Below are 22,635 nucleotides of genomic sequence, written 5' to 3' on the forward strand. Positions count from 1 at the left end.
GAATATAGAAATTGGTCATTTTTCTATGCATTGAAAAATATGGGCTAAAATACACTAAAGGAGAAATTTTCTATTTTTTCAACAAATTTTAGTGACATGATAAATGATTTTTAACCGCCTTGACGAGCTGATATGAACAAGCTGTATGAGGAGATGTGATTATTCAGTCATTTGAAGTTTTGATCCTCGACGTAACCTTATGCATGCCCCCCACTAGGAAATACTGAAATCATGATCATGAAATACTGAAATAACATCATGAAACGCCCTCGAAATTGGAATAATTACATTAGATTAAAATGTGCATTACAATTTAACTTATCATTGGCTTTTAAGAAAATTAGGTTGCAACAGCGAGGAAACTCAAACACAGAACCATTAAAAATTAAAATTAAGCAAAGGAGATCAGAATAATAGTGGATGATGAAGTAATAATTTATTTTTGTCAAAGATTTACCTTTAAACTCATAGGCTTAAAATTACTAAAATTCCTGCATACAAAATATTATCAATTGTATTTTTTATGCTTGATCAAATACACAGCTGCAAGATCAATAAAAAGTGGTTCAACTGATGAGAGCACAGCAGTTATTTCAAGTCCTTTGACATTTGCAATTGTTAAAAATTTTCTTGTAATATGCTTTGAATTAATTGCTTTTTAGGAAGTCTCCAAACAATAGAGAAAACCTCTTATGATAATATCATTCGAGTTCATAGAGACATTGCAGTCAACCAACCAAGGGAAAACAAGATTACTCGCGATATCAAAAAGGCGATTCGTCGTTTAATCAACGGAGAAATAAGAATTACACACTTTCTGAGCGCAGTGGCTCATGGTGTCGAAAACATTGTCAATAGGCCACTGCCTCAGAATGAGTGGTTCCTTCTTGATATTGCTGGAGAGGATGAAGTGATGTGAGAAGGTAAGTGTCAGATTGGCGAGATAACCATTACAATGGTCGACAGCCAAAAAGTTACATATTACTTGTACCTTGATTTTAGTATGTGGAAATTATCATTTATATTAAGCGACAGAGTAATTTTTCATTTCAAATGGGATAACCAATGAATCCTAATGTAATATTATTCTTGTGAAATAAATATTTAGCTGTATCCATAATTTTTACCAACTCTGCACTAGTGACACCCTGGGTTGGAGAACTCACTCATGAACTGTTGTATTGTAATTTTTGAAACCCGCAAATTTTTATTATACAGAGTTGATTAAAATTATGAAAACAGCTAAATATTTCTTTTACAAGAATTATTTGAAAGGATCCTATTTGAAATGAAAAATTACTCTTTCGCTTTAACATCTTTTTCCCTCATATGAATCGAAATTCATTTTTTTTTAATGAGAAGATGATCATGTGATACATGATTTCAATACAGAGTTCCAAGAGAAAATCGCACATTGATATCTCAACCCGTATCAGTTTGTTGATGTAAAAGTTGCAAATTAGCCAGCTGAAATCATGTGTCAGCCCATGAAGGACTGTCTGTGTGACAGCTCCCAAATAGCCTCAGCTGATGTTATGAATGAATGGAAAAACTGTAGTAATTGCATGCAATGAATTCTTCAACTGGCTTAATGATAAATCACAACAAATGTTTTACTTGAGCAATTTCAATGTTATTTGTTATATCCTGAAAAAGGACGAAGGAGTCGGTAAATTTTGTTGGCCAACGAGCTTGAGCTGTAAAAAGAGTCGAAGAATATGTGTTCAAAATTTGAAGTTGATTGATCAAATCTTTCAAAAGTTATTGTTGAACATACACACGACGGACAACGACTTTGGCCTTGAGTTGAAAGTAAAAACTCGCTAATGCTCGATTAAATATTTTTTATGGATTCTATATGCATTTTCTAAATGCATTTTTATTGATTTGTATCACAGCCTACTATAGATTATCTAAAGTAAGCCATGTTTGAATGCATTTTCTATATGCATTTTAGTTTGATGTTACTATGATTATATAAATGTCCTAAATATTTATTGATAATCTACAGATGTGGTTCAATCAGTTTAAACATGTGATGATAAGATGTTAGGAACTCCTGACTCATAAACTAGGTAATATTACTGTTTTCATTCAAATAACTGATTTAAAAAAAATTAATTTTCATCTTTTCAGGTTGTCCGTATCTCCAGAAGAGGTTGTAAATATTAGGTGGATAGGAAATATTATTAGGATAGATCTGTAAATATTATAATGTATTAATATATAAATAAATAAATTGCAACTTGAAAATTATGTAGAATATCAAGACTTTTTATTTCTATCATTAAAAAAAACACCTTGTGTGACTAATTTGTTTCAAATTTTCGATGTAGTGTTTTTCCTCACATGAAAAATCACTGTTGTGGGTCTAGTCCAACAAGGAAGTTCAGACTTGATCATTGTTGAAGCATTGTCCAGATGCTGCATTACAGATCTGACTCGACTAAATTTATAATGTACAGCAGACAGCATTGGAATATTCAAGAAATATATTGAGAGTCATAAGAAAATATAATTGGACTAATGTGAATAATAGTGCTTACTATTAAATTGATAAAATCTATCACTTTATTTTTTAATTACAACACAATATAATACAACTTGGATAAAATATAAAAATAGAAAATATAAATGAATGTTTAAATATAGATAGAAATACAAATCTCAGAACCCTTTTAAATTATTTTATCACAACTTAATTTGGACATTAATGCCATTTTCAAGTTTGAAAATGAATCGGAATGCTTCAGACTTGAAAATGGCATTTAATGTCCAAATCATGTAGTGATAAAATAATTTAAAAGGGTACTGAGATTTGTATTTCTATTCATATTACAAAAAAGCCCTAAAGAAAAAGAGAAATAAGTGTTTATATGTGATTGAGAAACTACTAGACAAATAATTATTATGAAAGTTTGGGAATATGTTGTGTGAATAAGTCTCAAGTCTAGTAACACACACATCAATTTTTGAACTTACGATTTTATGCAATCCTAATAAATTTGATTAAATTGAACAAAATTTGACAAACATATATTATGATGTGATCATGAGTTTGTCAAGCTCCTGGTAGAGTTTATAAGGACGGCAAAAAATTGTTCATTCAAAAATTGATGTGTGTGTAGTTAGACTTTGGACGTTCGATAAAAATTAGTTAGAATTTTTATTGTACAACCAAAACTTGAAGTAGCTTTAGACACATCGATTTTATATCGTGGACGTGCATTTTCAATGATTTCCTCCAGCTGCTTGCCAGTAGTAACATATTGCCATTTAAAAGCCAAAACATAGCCTCCCACACATTTTCTCTTACCTTTGAACCAAATAAAATAGAATTTATTAGGTCATGTTTATTATGACTAGACTGCCTGTTTATCAGCCTGCAATGTAAACGCAATGCTGTGACAACGTCCCATGTTCATGAACATCACAATGTCCACTTTTGTTTCAGTTTGTCTGGTAGGAATAGGCACTCGAAGATGAGAGATACTCCCTAAAGTAGGAACTTTGAATTTTACCCATTGAATAGTCAATATTGTAAATAAGGATATTTATTTAAAATAACTCTTATTCTTTTGAAATACAAAAGTTTTTTAAGTTGCCTGATTTAAAAAAATGTCGTAATTAGTTTGTGTTTTATTTCTGGTTCAAAATTTTTCTTAATAACTCAATATTTTCAAGTTCTGAGAGTTTATTGAATGTCATCATTCTATTATATTCGGTTTTTAATCAAATCAAATTCAAAATTTTTAGTTTTATTCTGGATTGAAAAATGACTCAAATCAATTTAAGAGGATAGCATAACCTATAATTTTATTCATTCATAACTCTACCTTCATTGTATTATCATTCATCCCATCATCATCACCTAGGCTTAAAATACTTCTACAAAGTCGCCTTTGTAAAATAATAAATAAATTAACAGGATTGGCTCGTCAAGTGCTTCAAAGGTCTAGAAATATTTCTAGTTTGATCATCGTATGACTTGTTTATCAATAATCACCTCGGTCGGTTCTTCTAAAGTTGCGTTTATCCAAAGTTATCAACAAAATGTTTATTTTTCCGTCCTTATAGATTCTATTACATTAAACGGATCTTGACAAACACCTAAGCACATCATTTGTATGATAAGTTACAGTATGTTCAATCTAATAGAATCTATAAGGAAGGAAAAATAAAAATTTTGTTAATAACTTTGGTGTAGACGCATCTTTAGCTAGGCACTGAAAAGCCTTCCAACGAATACCACCAAATAGTAGCAAAGCTGCCTTAAATATTACTAAGAATATTTATGATATGAATTATGGAATTATCTGATACTTTCATTAAACATAGGATGTCTAATCTGGCAAGTCGAGCAGTTTATTCAGAACCAGTTATTGCAGATTCGGCTCATAGTTTCCAATACGTATGATTGACTCTTATTGGTAGAAATACTGTATATTTAACTTTGAATATAATATTTTTACCCTTTTGAAAATGAATATTTCTACAAATTTTGAATTTTATTTGGGAAGCTTTCAATTGTAATTAAGAATTGTGAATTGTAATTGAGAAATAGTAAGATGTAAGTTACATGGGAAGTTGTTAATTGAAGATTAGAAAATATTCCACTTGTCCAACGTCACATTCCATACTTGCATTCTTTGCATGAATTTTAATTCAGATTTAATTTTAATAAGATCAACTGGATTTTCAACAGAAATTTCTGACTAACATATCTCATTACCGTATCTCAAATTGAATTAATACTTTCTCAAATACAATTCACTATTCTTAATATTACATGATGTGATAACTTCTAAAATACGAATGTCTATTCTCAATTATTGGCTACAATTGATACTTTCTTGAATCAAATTAGAAAAGGTACCTATAGATTATCTCAAGTCTGGTAGCCTATAGGTAATACCTACGGTACACATTTATAATCAATTCAACCAGATTTTAGCGAATACTTAGCCGTGATAAAAAATAGCCATTTAATAACAATAATAATGCTTTTATTAAATCAAGAGCTTTTACAAACAAAATTTTGTAATAATTATCAGTCTGTAATAATTATTTTAGTAAAAATAGAATTGCTATCACCCGATTTCATTCTTTACCTATTTTTCCATTTTTTTTTTAAATAATGCAATGTTTCCAAATACCGGTGACATAGCCTATTAAAATTACGCCAAAGATAAGGCTAAAATCAGCGATTTGAAGTGCATTATCGTATTTCGAAAATTACACAAGGTACATCTAATTGAAATTTTGTAAAGTTTATAACAAGATAAGCAATGCAATTATTACTGATAAAAATGTACTAGAATAATGTATTAAGAAAGTAAAACCGGTGATTAGGTTAGTGATTAGTTTCCATAATAGGCCTACATTTTTTTTCACAATAAATTATTTTAAGCTGCCGTACTACTAACAAAGAATTTACTTTATTATTGTAGCTACAATACATACGGCCTATCTAAATAAAAACTGTTGATTGAAATAGTCTTCTACATAATTTATTTTAGACCTTAATACAAATAAATGTAAAAATGATTCAAACTTTTCTATTAGCTAGCTCTACGTAACGTATTGTTTTAAATTATATTCATATAGGTATTTTAAGTTTTAAATCAGTTACCTTTGATTTGTAACTTGAAGTGAGTTCTAATAATAATAAATAATTATAAAATGTATAACGCACTGTAAGCATGTAAGCACTAAGCAGTAAGCAGTGTTAACATAAACATAACCTTTAAACCGTGAAGTGTAAAGTTTATACAGAGTGGAAACGTGGAACGATCCTATCGTTCAAGTCCACTCAAGTTTATTTTTGTCTACATTTTTGACTGTCGACCAGCTCTCCAGTTGAACAACTTTACCCACCGCTGATGGCAGTCCGACTGTTCTTATGACGTCATAAGGACGGTCAGTTACAGAACTGTCACTTTGCAGGACGGTCAGTTTGCAAGACGGTCAGTTTGTAGGACGGTCAATTTGCAGGTCGGTCAGTTTTTAGGTCGGTCAGATGGTATACACCCGTAGGTAAGGATGTTCCGATATTATCGATATCAATGAATATCGATATTCTTGTTTCGATATTATCGTATATTGAAATATTTTTGTCGATATCAAAAGAATATTTGCTATTGATATCGCATTTTTTTACTGAAATATTTATATGAAAATACTGCTTTGATTCTGATATCAACGTGATATTTGAGGTCATTTCAAGTATCAATAAGAAACTAGGATCATAAATTATCACACTCTTATATTAATAATAAGAGTGAAATCTAATTTGACAGATTGACGCTACAGTAGTGTGTTGCAGCCTTAGACCAGTTATAGAATAGACACGCTGGGAAGTATAGCCTCTGAAGCCAACATCTACTGCCAAAATCCACCCATCTTGACGTCACAACCAAGCTAACAACAATGCATTGTTCAACAACAATGTAAGTTAAACACCACAAACACTCAAAAAAGTTACATAAAAGTTACTTACACAAAAACTCAAAAAAGTTTTCTATAATTTATTTACGATGCGTGACGTCATTGCTGTGACGTCAAGATGGGCGGATTTGGCTGTAGATGTTGGCTTCATCGACTTTCAGTATGAATATACCATTGATATATATAATTAGATGACTAAGCTATACCTTCAAGCGTTTGGAAGCATGATGCCTCCAAAGACCTTAAAGATGTATCTCTTTAAGGTCTTTGGATGCCTCCTTCATTTCTCGTCGCCATTGAATATCGGGTAAGAAGTCAGACGCCCAGACAGACTTATATGGGAAAACATCGACTTTCATTGTGTTATATCTTTCGACATACTTGATGGATTTCAATATATTTCTTTTTAAACTTTTCGTCATTTCCATTACCATATGATACAATGATTTGTTCATTGAACATTATTTTTAACTCGACCAAACATCTAATTTTGTGAACCTACCTCACTACAGATTGTGATCCATTCTATTAGCAAATGAATCTCATTTTTACAATATTTTCCTATCACTATGTATTTAGGATATGGAAAATAAAACATTTATCATAGATCGCTAATATTACCGTATATTTTATTAGATGGCAAATGATAATAAATCAACCATTATCACAATATTTTTGTGAAACTGTTTCTCAATCGTTTTGCAACTTAAGTATAGGTACTAACTATACTCTATTGGTTTGTTTTCAGAATTTCAGATTGGTTTCTACAAGGATGCAGGTTTGATGCCTAGTGAGATCGGACTCCCCAATATTATACTCTACTCCTATATTTAATATAAGATAATAATAACTACATATTATAAGAACGGAGAAAATAAAACAAAAATTATAATAAAACAAATTATATCATAGATCGCTAATATTACCATATATTTTATTAGATGGCAAATGATAATAAATCAACCATTATCACAATATTTTTGTGAAACTGTTTCTCAATCGTTTTGCAACTTAAGTATAGGTACCTAACTATACTCTATACTCCTATATTTAATATAAGATGATAAATAACTACATATTATAAGAACGAGAAAAATAAAACAATAGCAATTATGAAGAATTTATAGACAATTTTAGCAAATAATATTTTTATAATACAAATTTAGGATACAATATTTTCATAGTTCACGAAATATTACAATACAAGACAAATAATGGAATGGAATAATATGAATACCTATATTGGATCTATGGAAATAAAATATTTATTATAATATTACCGAAACTTATATTTTATTACTCATTACTATTTTATTAATGAAGTCTTTTAATAAATATCTCAAAATACAAACTGTAAGGAAGCAATAGTAAACGATCATATTGGCACTATAGTGAAATCCACGTTATAATGACAGTATTTGATCAACTTTGGTTTTGCTATCCTTGTCTATCATTCGACAAAGCCAGTGGCACTATCCTTTTCTAGGTCCACAATGGTGCCATTTATGTTTTTGACAGTGTAGAAAATATGATTAGTTAATGCAGAGAATCGGCATCGCTATTCTTCTATCTTTATCCACTGTCATTATAACGTGGACCTCACTATAGGCTTAGCCTACATGAAACATGACCGATGAAAATATAAAAATACTTAGGTATGAAAAGATATATTTTTATCTGGCACATGCCGATTCGTACATCCATAAGCACTACATGAAACTACCATACTTTGAATATTTTTTATTGCTTCAATAAAAAATATTATCATTTGAAAAAGGCTCTTTTTCTACACAGCGAATACAAATACCCAACTTCTTGCCCGAAATTTCTGGTGGCGACACTAGCGCAGTGGCATCATAGTGGACTTCGCTCTTATTAATCTTATTCTCTATATCAATGGAATATACAATGAGCTGTGTCTAACTCTAACTCTAACTCTAACTCTAAGGCAGTGAACTCTATACTAAGTTAGTATAGAGTTCAGTGGTCTAAGGTGGCAGCTCACAGGTGTGTGCTCAGTGTTGCCATCCTTGCCAGTTGCCGAAAAAAATATTGGGCAAGAATTAATAACAATCTGAAATTTGAATTTTTCAAATCAAGCAAACCATGGAATGAATTTGAATTATAAATTAAAACACTTTGTCGATCAATGGTATCTGGGATGGTGATTTGTATAGTTGTATAATACAACTAAAATATAAAATTTGTGTGATATATTGTTATTTGTCAATATCGTTGATTCGATATTGCCGATATCGATATTCTTGGCTCGATAATATCGCTGTATCGATATTGAAGTTGAACATCGTATCGATATCGAATATCGGAAGATTCACAATATCGGAACATTCCTAAAATATAGTAACCCAGTATACATACAGTACGGAAACTTGGCTATACCCTGACGCCAAAATCCGCCATCTTGTTAGGAAGCGCCGCATTGTAATAGTATCATTGATATATATATAGTTAGATGACTAAGCTATACCTTCAAGCGTTTGGAAGCATGATGCCTCCTTCATTCTCGTCGCCATGAATATCGGGCAAGAAGTCAGGCGCCCAGACAGACTTATATGGGAAAACATCGACTTTCATTGCCTTATATCTTTCGACATACTTGATGGATTTCAATATAATTTTTTTTCAACTTTTCGTCATTTCCATTACCTTATGATACAATGATTTGTTCATTGAACATTATTAACTCGACCAAACATCTAATTTAGTGAACTACCTCACTACAGATTTTGATCCATTCTATTAGCAAATGAATCTCATTTTTACAATATTTTCCTATTACCATGTATTTAGGATATGGAAAATAAAACATTTATTATAGAACGCTAATATTACCGTATATTTTATTAGATGGCAAATAATAATAAATTAACTGTTATCACAATATTTCGTGAAACTGTTTCCATTCGTTTTGCAACTTAAGTATAGGTACTAACTATACTCTATTGGTTTGTTTTCAGAATTTCAGATTGGTTTCTACAAGGATGCAGGTTTGATGCCTAGTGAGATTGGACTCCCCAATGAGATCGGACTCCCCAATATTATACTCTACTCCTATATTTAATATAAGATAATAAATAACTACATATTATAAGAACGGAGAAAATAAAACAAAAATTATAGGTCGCTCATATTACCGTATATTTTATTAGATGGCAAACAATAATAAGTTAACCATTATCACAATATTTCGTGAAACTGTTTCTCATTCGTTTTGCAACTTAAGTATAGGTACCTAACTATACTCTATACTCCTATATTTAATATAAGATAATAAATAATACATATTATAAGAATGGGAAAAATCAAACAAAAATTATAGATCGCTAATATTACTGTATATTCTATTAGATGGCAAATGATAATAAATAACCATTATCACAATATTCCGTGAAACTGTTTCTCATTCGTTTTGCAACTTAAGTATCCTGGAATGCCAATGGAATAAATAATATCAATAATAATGGAAAACAAGAAATAGAAATATTTCTAAAGACACGAAATATAGATGTTTGCCTCATCTCTGAAACCCATTCAACTGAGCAGACTCACTTCAAAATCAATGGATATAATGTTTACGAAACTATTCATCCTCAAAATCAAGCAAGAGGTGTAAGTGCTGTAATAGTGAAGGAGAGTATTAAACACTATGAAGACTTCAGTATTCAAAGTAATGAAATACAGCTAACTGTAGTTGGAATAGAGTCCATCAACCAGAAAATACTTGTTGGAGCTGCATATTTTCCACCACGTTACAATTTAAAGAAAAATGATTATACAAATATTCTTCATCAGCTTGGAGATAGATTCATAGTGGGTGGAGATTTTAATGCCAAGCATAAGGATTGGGGTTCAAGACTCACGACTACCAAAGGAAAAGAACTCAGAGAGGCTATCCAGGAGCTGGGCTGCGAATTCCATTCATCAGGGACACCTACCTATTGGCCAACAGATTTGAATAAAACTCCAGATCTTCTAGATTTCTTCATAACAAAGAGAATATCCAGTAATTTCATCGACATCGAAGAGAGCTTTGACCTGGATTCTGATCATTCAGCTGTAATTCTCACATTTAGTGAACGAATAATAAAGAAAGAAGACAGACCAATGTTAGTCAACAGAACAACAGACTGGGAAGCTTTTAAAGTGGATTTGGAGAATGAAATCAACTTGAATATTCCACTTAGAACAACTGAGCAGCTAGATGAAGCCGCAGAAAATTTCATGTGGCAAATCCAGAAATCAGCCTGGAAAAACACCAGACAATATACCAGGAAAACAAAAGGATGCAATTACCCTCTGGAGATTCGACAACTTGTTTTAGAAAAACGAAGGGCAAGAAGAAGATGGCAACAAACTAGTGATCCTGCTCACAAAAATATCTTGAATAACAGAACACAACAATTGAGAAGAGAGATAAGGAAACTAACTGAGGAATCCATTAATAACTACCTTCAAAATTTGACAGCTGATGCCAGTACAGATTATCATTATGGAAAGCAACAAAAGGATTAAGCAGCCAATATTACAATCCCCTCCAATTAGAAAACCAGATGGTACTTGGGCAAGAAATAACAGAGAAAAGGCAGATTTATTTGCTAATCATCTAGAAGAAATCTTCCAACCAAACAACATTCAATCTGAAATTGATCCTGAAGAAGATATAATGGATGATTTAGATACAGAGATTGATCCAGTTTCTATAAATGAGGTTCAAGAAGAAATAAAATATAATATGAATACCAAAAAAGCACCTGGGTTTGATCTGATTACAGGTGAAATCTTGAAGAAACTTCCAAGGAAAGGTATTGTCATGCTAACATACTTATTCAATGCATCACTCCGATTACAGCATTTTCCTACAATTTGGAAGGTGGCAGAAGTCATTATGTTGCAAAAGCCTGGGAAATGTCCTCAAGAAGCAAAATCATACCGCCCAATATCTCTTCTACCTGTAATTTCAAAGCTTTTTGAGAAATTGCTAATGAAGAGATTGACTCCCATCATAAGTAGCAGGAATCTGATACCAACCTATCAATTTGGTTTCAGGCAGAAGCACTCAACCCTGGACCAAGTACATAGAATCACCAATGTAATAGAGAAGTCATTAGAGAAAAAATTGATATGTTCAGCAATCTTCCTTGATGTGGCACAGGCATTTGACAAAGTGTGGCATGAAGGACTGATCATTAAACTTCATAAAATTCTCCCCACTCAACTTGTAAAACTTTTAAAATCATACATCAACAACAGATTATTCAGAGTAAAACAAGGTGACGACGTCTCCGAATTGAAGGAAATAAGGGCTGGAGTTCCACAGGGTAGTGTTCTTGGACCAGTTCTTTATGTGCTGTACACAAGCGATCTTCCTGAATTGGATGCAGTGACAATAGCTACTTTTGCTGATGATACTGCAATACTGGCAGAAGGGGAAACAGTACAAGAAGCAGCCACAAAACTACAGAATGCTAGCAACAGATTCAGTGACTGGACCAAAAAATGGAAAATTCGATTAAATGAGATGAAGTCTATTCATATCAACTTCACAAACAAAATTATCAATGACCCGATTCGAATAAATCTGAATGGGAATGTAGTACCACACAGCAACACAGCAAATACCTTGGAATGACTCTTGATGCCAAGTTGAAATGGAAAGAGCATATCAAGATGAAAAGGAGCGAGCTAGGACTCAAATACAGTAAAATCTATTGGCTGTTGGGCCGTCAATCACAACTCTCATTGGACAACAAGTTATTGATTTACAAACAAATTCTAAAACCTGTCTGGACGTATGGAATTCAGCTTTGGGGCTGCTCTAGAACATCTAACATCAGTCAGATTCAAACATTCCAAAACAAAGTACTGCGGAACATGGTGAATGCGCCCTGGTACATAAGGAACAGCGATTTGCACCGAGATCTGCAAATCCCCTATGTGACCTGTGAGATAAGACGATTGGCAGCCCATCATCATGAGTCACGTCTTCATCAACACGACAACACCGAAGTCATCCAACTACTAGACAACACTGAACTCACTAGGAGGTTGAAGAGAACAAAGCCCTTCGAGTTGGTGTAGTGCTAGTGGAGTGATTAAAGTATATTGAATAAAAGTGTAGTGAAATAATTTAAAGTAGTGAAATTATAGATTGGAACTGTAGGCTTCACTGGAAGACTTTAGCAATAAAAAATTAATTTAGGATAAGAAATAACAAAACAAAATTAATGGTTAGTCCTAGTGACTAGTTTTAATAGAAATAACAAAAAAAAAAAAAAAATACTTGATGGATTTCAATATAATTTTTTTTCAACTTTTCGTCATTTCCATTACCTTATGATACAATGATTTGTTCATTGAACATTATTTTTAACTCGACCAAACATCTAATTAGTGAACCTACCTCACTACAGATTTTGATCCATTCTATTAGCAAATGAATCTCATTTTTACAATATTTTCCTATTACCATGTATTTAGGATATGGAAAATAAAACATTTATTATAGAACGTTAATATTACCGTATATTTTATTAGATGGCAAATAATAATAAATTAACTGTTATCACAATATTTCGTGAAACTGTTTCCATTCGTTTTGCAACTTAAGTATAGGTACTAACTATACTCTATTGGTTTGTTTTCAGAATTTCAGATTGGTTTCTACAAGGATGCAGGTTTGATGCCTAGTGAGATCGGACTCCCCAATGAGATCGGACTCCCCAATATTATACTCTACTCCTATATTTAATATAAGATAATAAATAACTACATATTATAAGAACGGAGAAAATAAAACAAAAATTATAGGTCGCTAATATTACCGTATATTTTATTAGATGGCAAACAATAATAAGTTAACCATTATCACAATATTCGTGAAACTGTTTCTCATTCGTTTTGCAACTTAAGTATAGGTACCTAACTATACTCTATACTCCTATATTTAATATAAGATAATAAATAACTACATATTATAAGAATGGGAAAAATCAAACAAAAATTATAGATCGCTAATATTACTGTATATTCTATTAGATGGCAAATGATAATAAATTAACCATTATCACAATATTCCGTGAAACTGTTTCTCATTCGTTTTGCAACTTAAGTATAGGTATCTAACTATACTCTATACTCCTATATTAATATAAGATAATAAATAACTACATATTATAAGAACGGGAAAAATAAAACAATAGCAATGATGAAGAATTTATAGACAATTTTAGCAAATAATATTTTTTATAATACAAATTTAGCAAACAATATTTTCATAGTTCACAAAATATTACAATATAAGACAAATTAATGGAATGGAATATGGATACCTATATTGGATCCGTGGAAATAAAATATTATTATAATATTACCGAAACTTATATTTTATTACTTGGCAAATAATGATAATGAATCAACCTAAGCACAATATTCCTTGAAACGATCATTTGGCACTAGGCTTAGCCTGCATGAAACATGACCGATGAAAATATCTAAATACTTATGTATGGAAAGAAATATTTTTATCTGGTGCATGCAGATTCGTACATCCATAAGCACTGCATGAAACTACCATACTTTGAATATTTTTTATTGCTTCAATAAAGAAATATTATCATTTGAAAAAGGCTCTTTTTCTACACAGCGAATACAAATACCCGATTTCTTGCCCGAAATTTCTGGTAGCTACACTAGCGCAGTGGCATCATAGTGGACTTCGCTCTTCTTAATCTTATTCTCTATATCAATGAATAGTATTGATGGTAGGTTCGGATCACTTTAATGATCCGGATCGATTGATCTCGTTCACTGCCACGAGCCAATCAGAAGACCAGGATTGGAACTTCCCAAGGTCACGTGACGTGTTTTGTTTTGGGGTCATGTTAAAAGCATTGGTTAGATAGGCGGGTATTTGTGCTCAATTTGTGCTGTTTTGTGCTGCAAAAATTTTTATTTGTGCTATCAATTTAAAGAAGATATTCAACTTTGAAAGTGGGCGGGCTGTCTTCACGCTTGCACCACCCAAAATGGTACAAATCAATTCACAAAACAGCACAAATAAATCATTATATCTAGGGATTTAGTGCTCAATTTGTGCTGCTTTGTGCTGTAAGAAGTTTATTTTGTGCTATCAATAATTCAAAGAAGACATTCAACTTTGAAAGTGGGTGGGCTGGCTTCACGCTTGCACCACCCAAAATGGTACAAACCAATTCACAAAACAGCACAAATAAATCAACATATCTAAGGATTTAGTGCTCAAATTGTGCTGTTTTGTGCTGAAAAAAGTTTATTTTGTGCTATCAATTTAATGAAGATATTGGACTTTTAAAGTTGGTAGGGCTAGCTAGCTTCTAGCTTGCAACACCCATTGGGGGAAGGGTCCCCGGGAATTTTTCAATAATCTAATTGTCATTCAATAGCCTTTTCAAATAATAATCATGAATTATAATAGTAGTGATAATATACTTTCTGGAAAATAATACCAATAAATCATCAATTTTTTTCTTATTAATATTTAAAATTTGATGATTTAATCATTTTTTCATCAGAAACAAACAATGCAATTTGTAAAAGAATAAAAAATAAGTTATATGAAGTGACAAGTAAAAAGGGTGACCAACCAATATCATAGATCACCATAGATTATCACTAAGAAATAACAATACACCTTGATATTGTTTGCAAATATGGATTCAAATTTGATATGGTAAATAAAAAGAATTTTTCCCAATGTTTCAATGTAAAGTTTATTATAATATTTTCAAAATTTGAAAAACCATCAACTATCGTTTCTCATTAAGGCACTTATATATTGAAATAGTTTTGATTCTAAGCAAATTATGATGTGAGTAACAAAAAACTCACATGTGTTTTTGATGTACAAAAGCATCAGAAATATCATTCATACCTAAACAATTAACAATTCGTATTCATCAGCTTATATTATGATACTATGATCTTGACATTTTGAGGAAGACATTACAAAATCTTAATAATAATTACATTATCAATATAAAAAATCCCAATATTTAGAGGTAAGTTACATCAATCAACGTGTGACCTGAATGTGGATTTACTGGATATTCCTATAAGGCCTACTTATTATGATATTGTGCATGTACATCTTATCTATGAATATCTGAAAAGGACTGTAATAATAAATTTTTATACCACTGACTTTCTAATAATTTCAATAATAAATAATTAAGTGGTTAGTGTAATTAATATTGTGTTAGGGAATCCTTGCTCATTCATGATTACACACACATTTGATATTCATCAATGATTTATTAGTATAGAAAATTCAATGGATATGTTTCTGCATAGCTATTTTTTATACTGGTCAAAATCCTCTGGATATTTACAAAAGGTAGTTCAGGATCTTGGGCTGCTGGAAATAAATGTTGGTAAAACAAAGTACCGTATATAAATTTTAGTACCAGACTGTTCGATTTCGACTTCAATTTGATTTATCGTAACCGAGAAATAGAAAAAGTTCAGCAGTTCAAGTATATTGGGTTAATCTTTAATGAGAAAATAAGATGGGATAACCAAATTAATAAATTGCACAATAAGATGACTATGTCAATCAGGAAATTTTATTACTTGCGAAACTTCTGTGAAGAAAAAGTATTAAGAAATCTAGCCTATACATATGCATTGGTACACTCAAATGTGCCATATATGGCATAACATTCTGAGGTGAAACATTTGAAACGTTGGTAAAACCAATTAGAACTACGCAAAATCACTTTATAGGAATAGTTCTAAAGAAGCCAAGGCAAGAAAGCTATTTTCCACTTTATGAAACACTTTTTTAAGACACATTTTTCTTATTAATTGTATGTTTATACATCATTATGCTGTACAGAGATCTCCTTATGTATGTTGTCTTGTTATATTTTATTTTTTAATCTTGCTGATTATCTTTCCTTATTGGGAATAGTAATTAAAGTTCACAGAATGCTGCCGTCGAGCAATAAATTATGTTTAAAAAGACGGAAAAATAGGTATATATCCAAAAAAATCTATATGTATTAACAATTACTTAGTGATTACATTTAAATAAATTACTCACAATGACAGTGCAATTTGACGAAGTGTTCATATAAATTTCAAACTGAAAATTAAACTTTCAATAGAAATCTGAGATATAATATTGATATTATGTGAAATCTCATCGATGAATACCTATAATTTATTATCTTATTAGGATAACTCTAAACTATATACCTACAATGTTACAAAGTTATGTACAAATTTTGAAGCAATAATTAAAAATTTTCTTTTATCTTTTGTACAAAATGTACAGATTTTATAATATTATCCCTAAATTCCTGATAAATAGCAAAAGTCCCACTCATGATATTGTGCAGGTACATCTTATTCATGAATGTCAAAAAAGTACTGCAATAATACATTATTATTCCACTAGGTTTATAATAATAAAAATCATATGGGGGATATCTCATTGATGAATACCTATAATTTATTATCTTATTAGGATAACTCTACACTATATACCTACAATGTTACAAAGTTATGTACAAATTTTAAAGCAATAAAAAAAATTTTCTTTTGTACAAATTGTACAGATTTTATAATATTATCCCTAAATTTCTGAAAAATAGCAAAGTCCTACTTATTATGATATTGTGCAGGTACATCTCATTCATGAATGTCAAAAAAGTACTGCAATAATACATTATTATTCCGCTAGGTTTATAATAATAAATATCATGAGGGGTTAATCTCATTGATGAATACCTATCATTTATTATCTTATTAGGATAACTCTAAACTATATACCTACAATGTTACAAAGTAATGTACAAATTTTAAAGCAATAGTTAAAAAATTTTCTTTTGTACAAATTGTACAGATTTTATAATATTATTCCTAAATTTCTGAAAAATAGCAAAGTCCTACTTATTATGATATTGTGCAGGTAAATCTTATTCATGAATGTCAAAAAAGTTCTGCAATAATACATTATTATTCTACTAGGTTTATAATAATAAATATCATTTATTATCTTATTAGGATGACTCTACACTATATACCTACAATGATACAAAGTTATGTACACATTTTTAAGCAATAATTAAATTTTTTTTGTACAAATTGTACAGATTTTATAATATTATTCCTAAATTTCTGAAAAATAGCAAAGTCCTAATTATTATGAAATTGTGCAGGTACTCAGGTATTCATGAATGTCAAAAAAGTACTGCAATAATACATTATTATTCCGCTAGGTTTACAATAATAAATATCATATGGGGGATGAATACCTATCATTTATAATCTTATTAAGCTAAGTCTATACTATATAACTACAATGTTACAAAGTTATGTACAAATTTTAAAGCAATAATTAAAAAATTTTCTTTTGTACAAATTATACAGATCTTATAATATTATTCCTAAATTTCTGAAAAATAGCAAAGCCCCACATTATTATATTTTGCAGGTACATCTTATTCATGTATATCGAAAATATACTGCAATAATAAATTATTGATATCTCGCTATGTTCATCCTAAGTCCTTCTACCTACAACAGTATTATGCACAATAATTATCTCCAATGGCAGTTCTTGATTTATAAGTATTTTTAGGATGCTAATTTTATTTTTTCATTAGTATACAAAAATAATATTGTATTTGTCTGAGCTAGTTTATTTATGAAGTTTGTCATTTATAATAGTGACATCATAATATTTGACAATTGTTTGAAGAAGTTTCATTAATTTCAAATGGTATATAAAACGAGGTGAATATTTATCTCTGACTTAGGATCTGCTATTGAAATTTTGTTTCTCAAGTCGTCATATACCTCCCATGTTGAGTCACATCTTCTTGCATATCCCTGGAAGTGTCCAATATCGGTGGTGCGTGCCGGCGGTGTGAAAGTGACAATCCCTCGCAGGGTGTAGTTGTTTCCCTTGTAGACCAACTCAGTTCGCACATCTTTTAGACAGCATTTTACCACCTCCATCACTCCAACGTCACCTCCGTCACCCGGAAGGTTCTCCTCACTTCCAATGACCTCTATGAATAGATGAGGTCCACTTCGTGCTCGTCGACTAGTCAATCCAGAACATAGTGGTCCCTTGAAAATTTAAATAATCATCTATACGGTATTATCCACATTCTACTCATATTATCATAATAAAATTCATCCATGCATTGTTAACTTAATACAATTTCTACATTAACTAGTACCAAATTTCTCTGGATTTAATTTGATATTCCTTTCCATCAGTATTTAAAAAATATAGGAAACACAATAAGCTCTCATCTTAAATAATAGAAAGCTGTAAAACGAATTTTGAAAGTACATTATCTGTCAACAATTAATGTAACTTCAAATGGATAAATTGTAGGCAGTTGATGTATAGAATGTGGTAGCTGATATAGTTATAAAATTATGAATTTTATTCCAATCCAAATAAAACGAACAATTGAAATATTAATTCTAAAAAATTACCATGAAATTGAAAAGTGAAAAATTTAGTGTTCCAAAATTAAACAATTTCTCAGCCTCATTTCAGTTTAGCAATTCAATGCCAACTTTAGCCACTAATTCAAGAATAATCTAAATTTCAGATAGCATTAAAGTACTTGTATGATGATTATTATTGTTTGCTTTCAAAGTTCTGAGTAACACAGTATAAACTAATAAGTCCACACTATCACTTTTCCAGAATTCAATGTAATACAAATACCTGTATATGGATATTATTTTGTCAAAAAACATTCAAAAAATTAAGCAATAGATGTGTTTCATTAGGCCTGTAGGAAAATCAGTATGAGATCACTAAAATAAATAATAAATTATATAGTTTACTAAAACATGCATGCACTCACTCATATTTATGTCACGCCCTCTCGTACTCTCACACAAAATACCCAAATGAACTTGTCTTTTTTCGTTAGGGCTACTCTTGAATAGAAATGAAATATTAAAATCAGAGTACCATTTCTTTAAAGTTATTGAAGAAGCAGACAATCGAATTCTTTGAATTGAGTGAACAATTCTAAAAAAAGGGTACTTCAATTTTTATTTTTTTCCTACTTAAATGAATTCTACCGATTGGTGGCTGCATTTATACATTCTTAGTACCATTCATACATTTTAAATACTTAAGTGTTGTTCACCAATTGAAAGATTTTTTTCATTTTACAAAGATTTAAATATATTACTTGTTTTATGAATGTATAGGATAATCCTAATACGGTAAGTAGACACTTCTACAAATTTCAGTTATCTCAAGTTAATTTTCTAAACAAGTCTTTAGCCCTATGTATATGTAAGATTCTTTTATTAATATATTCGAGATAAATATCTTCATTTATTACTAACCTTTTTGGATATATCTGCATCATATATGAAGGCGTTTGGTGACACGTCGTTCTTATCTGAGGGGAGCTCCAATTCCATCAAACATAGATGCTGATCCTCGATATCTCCATCCTCCAAATATCCACTCAGCCTCCTGAAGCACTCATCCGCAGCTCTGTCGAATACCACTGATAAAACTGACAGTCTTCTCTCAGTGAATTGGTTCGCACAATACTCTGAGGAGCACATCACCTCCTCAATTACTGATGGAACTGTGCAAATTTTTCTCATCAAATTCGAGCAGTCGCAGCTACAATCTACTCTGTGTACTCCACCAGCTAATATTTCATTTGCGAATGAATTATACAAAATATTAGCCCTTTTTCTATAAGCTAATTTGTTTGCCCCTTTCGTTGCAATATCCTTGGCAACGCCAAAAATTGAGTTTGCAATCTCGGGGATTGAGTCTAGTGCCTCTCTATATGAATAACTATCACTCAAGGCTGCAGCAATGACTTGACATGCAGCATCGAAGCTGCATGTATTGGTGAGGCTAACATTTCTCTTATCTATTCTTACAAGGCCCAATGGTGCAGTCATGCCATTTTTTAATAAACCGATCTTTACCTTTCCAGATTCATTCAACAAAGATGGGAAATGGGAAATCAGGATTGGGCCTCCAATAGTAGCCACCTGGCTTCGATTGAATTGAGAGGCCTCTCCAGCCCTCAATCGATGTGGCTTCAACACTGGACTCTCCCTCTTTCATTGATATGTCTGTTCTATTAACAATGGATGTTTCATTTTCCATTTGGTTTGAACTACAGCTGTCAAGAAAGGTTGGTGTGGTGTTTACCTGGTTTGAACACTTGAGGCAAATTCTTCTCTGTCCATATCCTTCATCTTCATCCAGGGCAAAGGAACAGCCTTCCAGGGCATGCACTGCACTGTGGCACAGATTACAAGTATGTGCACCTCCAGGAGAGTGTCCCTGGCTGCAAGCAGGACAGCTGGTTGATGTATGATTCCTTGCTGTTTGGGTTTCCTTGATGTTTTCTGTTTCCCTACGTTTTCTAGGTTTTCTTTGTGTTGTTGGTCCTGCAGGTTTCCCCGATTGAAAGATTGACCCAGCTATTTTTATTCCTCCATCACACATGATTAAATACTCCTTTATGAAGTCGTCAATTCTTAAATGCTGTTTTCCTGTGTACTGCTTTATTTTTGAAAATTCACTCTCCACATACGCTCCAACACCTTTTGAATATGGACTCTCCATTACCACAGCCATCACGTTACACCACAATGGTATAATGTAGACGAGCTTTTCAAATTTTGAAAGAATTTCTGGGTTGTACATAATATTATCTCTATCTCCCACATCACAAATTTCCCCTACGGCATTCTCTTTTAATTCATTGTACCACTGTTTTATACCCGTTGATTCATTTTGAGAATCGAAAAGAACAGCTCCATCTCTGGGGATACTATCTCGAGACACATCATCCTCTTCAAAACTAATCCCAGCTATTCTGTCCAGGAGTATTTTCTTGTTGGTCTCACATGGTGTTGGCAAGCCAGTAAGGGTAGAGATCCCCTCGGTTTCACTTAAACTTACAATCACTATGCACTTCAGGAATTTCTCTAAATCAAACAATGTTTCTGTTTTGGCAACCAACACAATCACTCTGATAAAAAAATATTTTGTTCTTCTCCTCAATTTGGAAATTTCAGGCCACTTGCGAATTATATTAGTAAAATGCGCTATGTCAAGACGAATGAAGGTTTTCGGTTTTTTCAAACTTACACCATTCATGAGTTCAAATGACTTCTGAAGATATTGGGCTGTGGAGCCTTCCCCGCACAGTCGACAGGCAGCTGATATGAGTGCTGCAGAGTCGTCCAGTACAATCTCATTTGGGATTTTCGCCCCAGCACGAATCCACTCACTCAGCCAATAGTAGATCGCATTTGAGTTGTGCCTTTCTGACAACATTTGGGTGACTGGTATCAGACCCTCTGCAGCACCTTCTATTCTTATCACACCTACATATAGAAATATATGGTGTCCACGTATGCCACCAGGCTTCATCAACTTATTCACAATTCTACCGGTTGCATCGATGATGAGCCTCGAGTAGTTACCTCTTGAACAGTATGAATTGTAAATTCTCAATTGATCTGGTGTGAGGATGTGTACATAAAATGGATCGCATCCAATCTCATGAATGCAGTTCATAAATAGAGGATTATTACTGTATTTTAATAATTGGATGGATTTTATCGCATCATCATGCAATTGATGGGACTTCACAGATTCTCGGAGGATTTGCCTCCCCACCTCAATTGAAGGCAAATGTGCTGGTTGGCAATCACCATACTTCATGATCTGACTGGCCATCTCTTTACGGACTTTGAAAGACTTCTTTTTCGTTGCCATCATTAACTCTCCCAGTGCTCGCCTTTTGTTGCCAGAAAAAGGTCTTTTTCTAACAGAAAGAGAAAAGTGCTCTTCTTTTTTTCCCCAAACTTTCACATTCAAATTTACCCCAAGCAGTACAGGGTCATGAGGTGGGCTTTTTCGAGAAATTATCATTCTGTTGCCACATGCACACTTGGAACGAATTATGAGCCACAATTTCCCTGCTTCACTTTTGCTTATGTGGTGCCCCTTGGATGACCACATACAAGGGTATTTTATGGAGTCCCAAATCAATGATGTGAGAACATCCGTCCAGATTCCTGGCTTTAAAACCTTATATTTTCTTTTATTTAATCTCCTGAAACTGTGATCACTTCGATAGTATTCTCTCTCTTCAGGCT

At 31.9% G+C, this 22,635-nt stretch overlaps 1 protein-coding gene and 1 long non-coding RNA gene across 2 annotated transcripts; one reads left to right on the top strand and one right to left on the bottom strand.

Annotated features, from left to right (window-relative positions):
• Positions 1-400: 400 nt before the first annotated feature.
• Positions 401-2,265, top strand: LOC120349842. The gene is made up of 2 exons (XR_005570448.1): positions 401-923; positions 2,137-2,265. It is a non-coding gene; the product is annotated as an uncharacterized LOC120349842 (long non-coding RNA).
• Positions 2,266-16,904: 14,639 nt separating this feature from the next.
• On the bottom strand, positions 16,905-20,751 carry LOC111053550. Its single transcript, XM_039420973.1, has 3 exons — positions 19,837-20,751; positions 17,763-18,582; positions 16,905-16,950 (listed from the first exon to the last, which is right to left on the bottom strand). The coding sequence occupies exons 1-2, from the start codon at positions 20,413-20,415 to the stop codon at positions 18,223-18,225; spliced, it is 939 nt and encodes a 312-aa protein (XP_039276907.1). The 5' UTR covers positions 20,416-20,751; the 3' UTR covers positions 16,905-16,950; positions 17,763-18,222.
• Between the last annotated feature and the right edge of the window lie 1,884 nt (positions 20,752-22,635).

The sequence above is a fragment of the Nilaparvata lugens genome, chromosome 2 (genome assembly GCF_014356525.2).
Source record: "Nilaparvata lugens isolate BPH chromosome 2, ASM1435652v1, whole genome shotgun sequence".
NCBI classification, from domain to species: domain Eukaryota; kingdom Metazoa; phylum Arthropoda; class Insecta; order Hemiptera; family Delphacidae; genus Nilaparvata; species Nilaparvata lugens.

Bases quoted from the DNA above. Each gene is read 5' to 3' on its own strand.
- LOC111053550 (XM_039420973.1), bottom strand. From the start codon at position 20,415: ATGACTGCACCATTGGGCCTTGTAAGAATAGATAAGAGAAATGTTAGC. The intron at 18,583-19,836 runs GTTAGTAATAAA...TAAATTTTCAAG, and splicing joins ATGCAGATATATCCAAAAAG to GGACCACTATGTTCTGGATT.